Source organism: Asparagus officinalis, chromosome 10, assembly GCF_001876935.1.
Source record: "Asparagus officinalis chromosome 10, Aspof.V1, whole genome shotgun sequence".
NCBI classification, from domain to species: Eukaryota; Viridiplantae; Streptophyta; class Magnoliopsida; order Asparagales; family Asparagaceae; genus Asparagus; species Asparagus officinalis.
This window is the reverse complement of record NC_033803.1, coordinates 913,838-920,363: the sequence shown is the minus strand read 5'-3', so window position 1 is coordinate 920,363 and position 6,526 is coordinate 913,838. Positions and strand designations below refer to the sequence as shown.

General features: G+C 35.4%; 1 protein-coding gene across 2 annotated transcripts; it reads left to right on the top strand.

Annotated features, from left to right (window-relative positions):
• On the top strand, positions 1,404 to 5,450 carry LOC109826242 (probable transcription factor KAN2). Of its 2 annotated transcripts, XM_020393253.1 has the most exons (6): positions 1,405 to 2,069; positions 2,174 to 2,250; positions 3,225 to 3,270; positions 3,376 to 3,502; positions 4,552 to 4,615; positions 5,155 to 5,450. In XM_020393253.1, exons 1-6 carry the CDS (start codon positions 1,622 to 1,624, stop codon positions 5,266 to 5,268), a joined length of 876 nt encoding a protein of 291 aa, XP_020248842.1. In that variant the 5' UTR covers positions 1,405 to 1,621; the 3' UTR covers positions 5,269 to 5,450. The 2 variants fall into 2 exon arrangements, with proteins under 2 accessions (XP_020248843.1, XP_020248842.1); XM_020393254.1 differs by lacking the exon at positions 4,552 to 4,615 and having other exon boundaries at positions 1,404 to 2,069.

Here is a 6,526-nt window from a genome sequence, read left to right as displayed (position 1 = left end):
AAAATGTCATGAAAGCTATTGAAATCATTTGAAAACTGAGTTTTCCATTTTTGATTTTTTTCGGAAAACAACCAAACAGACCCTTATATATGATAAACACACACCGCTAGCTTAGAATTTTTTTTTTGAAACACAACAAAAGAGTAATTAGTTCTAACCTTTGTTGTTAATTAAAGACCTATGCCTTCCACTTGAAATCTCTTTTTCTCCTAAAAGATAATTAATGAAAAATATCAAGCTGTTTTTTCTCTAGCCCACAAATTTCTCTAAAATGTATCCCGGATATCTCATCTATAAACAACTGATACACTGGAGTTGGAACAACTCTTTGAATAAATGTAAGCAAAAAAAAAAAAAAAACCCTCCATATTTTGCATTTAATTAAAAAAAGGAAATTTTTAAAAAAAAAAAAAAAAAAAACCCTCCATATTTTGCATTTAATTAAAAAAAGGAAATTTTCTTTTACAACACTAGCTATCTAGTTGACAATATTAATTACTAGATAAATTCACCATTTTTTTTGAAAAGCTGCAAGAAGTAAGAAACTTTCATTTTACTCAATGGAAAATGATTTAGGACCCGTTTGGTTCAAGTTTTTTGCCTAGGTTCTTGGGCAGAAAGCCTGCCAAAGTGTCACTTTTGGCAGGCTTTCTGCTCAAAACGCCACTTTTAGAGGCGTTTTGGGCAGAAAGCCTGCCAAAAGTGACACTTTGGCAGGCTTTCTGCCCAAAAACCTAGGCAAAAAACTTAAACCAAACGGCCCCTTAAGGACCCAAAATATGGGACTAAAGGAGGGGACATGTGAGGTGTCCCCTCCCTATTGCATAATGAGTTGGTCATGCCAACTCATGTCAACTCATTATGCAATAGGAAGGGGACACCTCACATGTCCCCTCAATTGGTGCCATATTTTGGGTCCCCGTAGCAGCACTCTTTTACTTAAATACTTTTCTTTCTTTGTTTTTGATTCCATTGGAATCATAAATTGCTTGTTTGGTTTGCAAATGTAACTTTAATTGTTTGTTTGGAAAGTGTAAAAAGTGATCCCTACACAAATGATCATATTGGTTGGAATTATTTTTTATTATTTTTTCCTGATTTCAATGTTCACTTTCTCCTAAAATCATGTCTTTTTTTATGAAATCATTTTACAAGCCACATCAGCATATGAAATCACTTTACACTATTTTCACAACTACAAATAAACAATTGAAAGTGATAAAAGCTGACATTGGGACTCACTTTTTAACACTTTCCATCCTTTTACATGGTAAAAACATACAACCAAACAGACCCTTATGCAATTGATACCTTGCTTGAAGTCTCTCTCTCATATTTTCTCTAGGACCCACTCAAGTGTCATTTTCTACACATACCCCCTACAAAGAAGCAAGGAGCAAGAGCCTTACTACCTTCACACACACCAAACAATTAATCCCTTCATTCTTCCCTCTCTCTCTCTCTCTCTCTCTCTCTCTCTCTCTCTTCCTTCCAATACTTCTACTACTCATATCCATCCCTTACATAATCATCAAGACCTCTTTTAACTCCAACAAGCACCACACCAACGCCATCATCAACAACAAGAAGCAAGAAATTAATTAATTAGCACGAACCAAGAATGAAGCTCTTCCCACCTCATCAACCAGTTGACCTCTCCCTTCAAATCAGCCCCCCAAACCCCACAAACCCTACTGATCACCATGATCCCGTCGATCTCCGCTTCTGGCCCAACTCCAACAGGCCCAACAGCAGCCCTAATCACACCCCAACCGACCCCTGCTTCTTCAACCTCCTCTCCCTCTCAAACCGATACTGCAGCTACGACAACCATGATCTTGGGCCCATGACGAAGCCCATCAAAGGCATCCCTATATATCACCACGCTGCCCCTCATCATCATCGTCACCAGGCTCCGTACCATCAGTGCGAGCCTCTTGGAGCTCAGAGGTCAAGGCTCCCGTCAAGATTTCCGGCTAAGAGGAGCGCACGAGCGCCGAGGATGCGGTGGACTACGACCCTCCACGCCCGGTTCGTTCATGCTGTCGAGCTCCTAGGAGGCCATGAGAGTATGCGGGATATATATTTTGATTTTTTTTTCCCTTCTGGGGTTTAAAGAAAAAAAAAGAAAAGTTGGGGGCCGGGGTTAAATTTTGTTCGTTGGTTTTGTTAGGGGCTACACCTAAATCAGTGCTTGAGTTAATGGACGTGAAGGATCTTACCTTGGCTCACGTGAAATCACACTTGCAGGTAAAATGATGATTTGATTTGGGTTAGTTTTAAATTATCATTTTTTTCATTTGAAATTAATTAGTGGGTGTTGTTCTTGATATTGTAGTAGTGATTTAGTTTTTGTTTCTAGCTCTTTTTTGTTCTAGTTAGAATATTTGTTTTACTTCCTTGATCAACTTGAACTCCCATATATACAATCTAGAAAAATATAAAAAAAAAGTACTTTTTTTAATTTTTAAAAAGAATAAACTTTGAGTGATAAGGGTTCGGGTTTTGTCTTTTTGTTTTTGCTAGTTTATAGTTTTGAAAATTTCTCTTCAAAGAAGAAGACTGGAAATTTTAGGTGATCTTTTTTCTCCTATTACTCTCTGAGCAGGCATTCTACATTCCTAGCTATAATACTATTATCATTATAAATCTCATCAGCTATTGGTCTCTCTCTAACTTAGAGGTTCTGTATCTAACCAAAAAAAAAACCTAGCACTATACCTGCTATGCCCTAGAGGGAGAGAGAGTTGAGTGTTCTTGTAGCACCTTTAATTTGAGAAGAAGAAAAGCATGCTAGCTAGTAATTAAAGGCAAAAGAGGAAAAAGGTAAAATACAGTGAGAAATCATGCTTCAATAATGAAGTACACACCAGTTCTCAAGAAAATAACAATTTGCAGTACAATGTGCATGCCATCATATGTCAATTATTGCTCTCTTGGAGCTACATAAGGGTAGCTGATATTAGCATAAATGCATTCATAAAATGTTCAATAAATGAGAAATGCTGTAACCAGAAGCTAGGTCATTCAATACCTACATGCATGCATTCAAAACCAGATGCTCAAAAAAAAAAAATATATATATAAAATTCAATTACTCATAAACAACACATGACCTTGGTTTATTAGTAAAGTAAACTAAGTATTTTATAGTCTATCTGTTGAGAATTCTATCTATATACGCATATTGCATTATTAATTTACATCAATGTGCATAATTGCAGATGTATAGGACTGTGAAGACTACTGATAGACCACCAACTCCTTCAGGTAATGCAGAAATATATATTGCATATATAATCTTTTCTAAATCTAAATTAGGTATAACTAATGTTTTATTTTTATTTTCTAAATATTTTTCTATATATATGTTAGGCCAAAGCGACCCAACTACAGAGATGTCAGATGATAATTTGCTCGATATTCGTGGACCCGAGCCTTCAGTCGAAAATGGGAAGTCATCAGGAGATGGCCATTATGGAGTATGGAGCAATTTATCTAGGTAGAAATTGTTGCATTTTATTTTTATTTTAGTCAATATTCTGGAGCCAATTTTTCCAATATGAACACTAGTTATTGTGAAGGACTGATTAATTAATGTTAGGTAGGTGAAGTTTTACTCTTATTTACATTAATTCAAATATCATGGGCATCATGTACATGCATAGTGACGCGCCCATGATATTGGATTAATTATCAAACTTAATTTGTCATGCTATTTTCTACCTATTTTCTCTATAACACTTCAAACAACAAGCAGTGAACCATTCTTTAAACAAAGCTAAGAGAGTTATCCACAAAAATTAGCTCGCCATGAAGAATATATAGTTTGCTATACAAGTCATAATCTTCTGTACTATGTGAAATATATAGTTGCTCACAAAGATCCTTAGATTGCTAGATCATCAATAATCATAAAGTGCCCCTCTTCTTCCCTTATGTATCTTACATATTATTATTATACATCTCCATATATAAGTGGTCACAAAAAGCAGTTAGAGATAATAGCTTTGTTCTGCCTGTCCATGATCATGAGCGCATTTGAATCTCTTTCCATTGTGATGCAAGGATACTTTGTGTTAGTTAAAAAGACCAAGTAAGCCTATCAACTCCAACTTCAAGAAAACACATGACCCTTTTACAAGAAAAAAGAAAAGGAAAAAAAGAAAAGAAAAGAAAAAGAAAATCAAATCCAATGAGAAAGGGTACACTTACTCTTTAACTTTTGAATTTTGTGGGCACCGAAGGCTTTATATATAGAGCAAGGTCCCCCATTCATTAGCTTGTATTACTTGGTGCAAAAGCTTAGGCTTTTGAAAATTCTCTGCAATTTCTCTCCTTAATGGGCAATGGCCTAATGGGCAATCACATGGGTGCTCAACTTTAATACAGTCATATATACAATATGATCATAAAATTTACTAAGCAAATTCTCAACCAACAAGCTAATAATGAAAGATAGCTTTTCTTTGCCCACAATGTGCTCTTTACTCTTTCTTGCATCATGGACTCCCACTGATGGAAATATTCCTCCATGTTTTGATTCTGCAGCAGGGCAACCTGGTTTGATGACAAGCCAATTGATTCTAGTCTTGCGAGCCTACAAACTTTTGAGGTATAATTAAAGATCGATCGATGTTGGTCACATCTTATGGAGCACAAGATGAAAATTTTTATAAATTTAAAAAACAAGCATCTATTAACACATTCTCAACATCATTATTGCTAGTAGAGTTTCACCAATTTTTTACAAGGAAATCATTGTTATGTCCTTATGACCATATATACTAGAAAATTGGCGCTTCAAGATCGAATTATCTATCCTTTGGTGATCAGCACAAAACATGACCACTTGGAGATGCTCCTCATTGGCAATTTCTTGGACATTCTCTTGATAACAACATTAATGAGGAGTTATCCCACTTGAAACCTAGAACATGATTGATTGCAAATTATATTTCAACGAGTTACATCTTTTTTGACTAATTATGCAACAATTACATCAGTCCAAACACTATGAGTGCATTGAATTTCTTACATGGTTTTGCTACAAACACCACCGAATATAGAACCAACCATATATACACAAAGTAATTAACATTATGCTTTTCAAGATAACTATAACCTCTAATTAGCATGTATAATATTTTGCAGAAAGGAATGCGTTCAAAAAGCGTTGAGATGATATCTGATCCAAATTCTTCATGCATATTCGAAACAACGACGAAGAAGCCCAATCTAGAGTTTACATTGGGAAGATCACATTGATCCTATTTTATAAGCATCACAAGGCCAACGAGAAAGAAGACCAATATGAGTGCATCCTTGAAGAAAGTATAAAGGAAAAGAGAGAAAGACAAGGAGACCATTGAGGGAGAAAGCTAGAAAAATGAGAGATTGATGTAGTGTTTCTAAAAGCTTATTATCCAAAGTTTCGATCTCAAAGTCTATATATGCTCAAGGTGTGTATATGAAATGTGTGCGTTAAAGAGAGAGAGAGAGAGAGAGAGAGAAAGATCTCTTGCTTGCGCACGTGCTTTCTTTGTAGTTCTCCTACAGCGGGAAAAGAAAAATTTAGTATGACAAATTAATTTAGTATAGGTAATTATGTATTATAATTATAATTAGATGATTGGTTTGTTGGCTCTAGCCTTCCTTATGTTTTTTCTAGTACATGATATTTCCTCTTCTAGATGTTCTTAATTGTTAGTCTATGAGAATGGGAAAGTTTTACATTCAGTCATCTCACTTTGTAAGAGCCTATAACAATTATAATAAGAGAACTCTTTTACTGAGGGGAGATCCTTACTCCTTAATGCCTAACACTTTCTATTGTTTAATTTGATGCTCACAAAGTTATATCCATACCCATACTCCCTTTGATCTTCCCTTTCTCTTCCTTTCCATCTGTTATCATGGGGACTAAGTTTGTTTTGCTCTAGGGATGTTTAATGGTTTTCATACAAAGTTCCAGCGATAAGGCAGTGATCAACTGGAAGAGCAAAAGAGAAAGAGGGAGCTGATTTTTCTCTTGATCTTGAATGGAGAACGGATATTCGATCTCTTAGAAAAACATACGCAAGAACGAACATAGCACACAATATTAATATCTACGGAAAGAGAGTTGAGTTAGACTACTATGTACACGGAAAATAATGGATATGAGATGACGACTCATTTTGATAAATAATCCAACAAGAAGAGGTAGCGATATGATGACGCTCACCTTGCTAGTCACATCAAAAGATATGAACATCACCATTCTATCTCTTAATCGGTCATTTAACAAAATGAGCCGTCACCTCATATACCCATCATTTCCCTCCCCACACACAGACACACGTGCATATTTAGGTGTTGCTTGATTGGTTTACCAAAATAACATGAAAACAACTTTCAAACAAGAACCAATTTTCAGTGGTTTTCATGGTTTCCTTTACTTAGGAAATGTTTTTTTTAAGGTTTGGTTCACCCTTAGTCAATGTTTGAGATGGGTTGATGGTAAATTAAATGCTTATCAAATGTG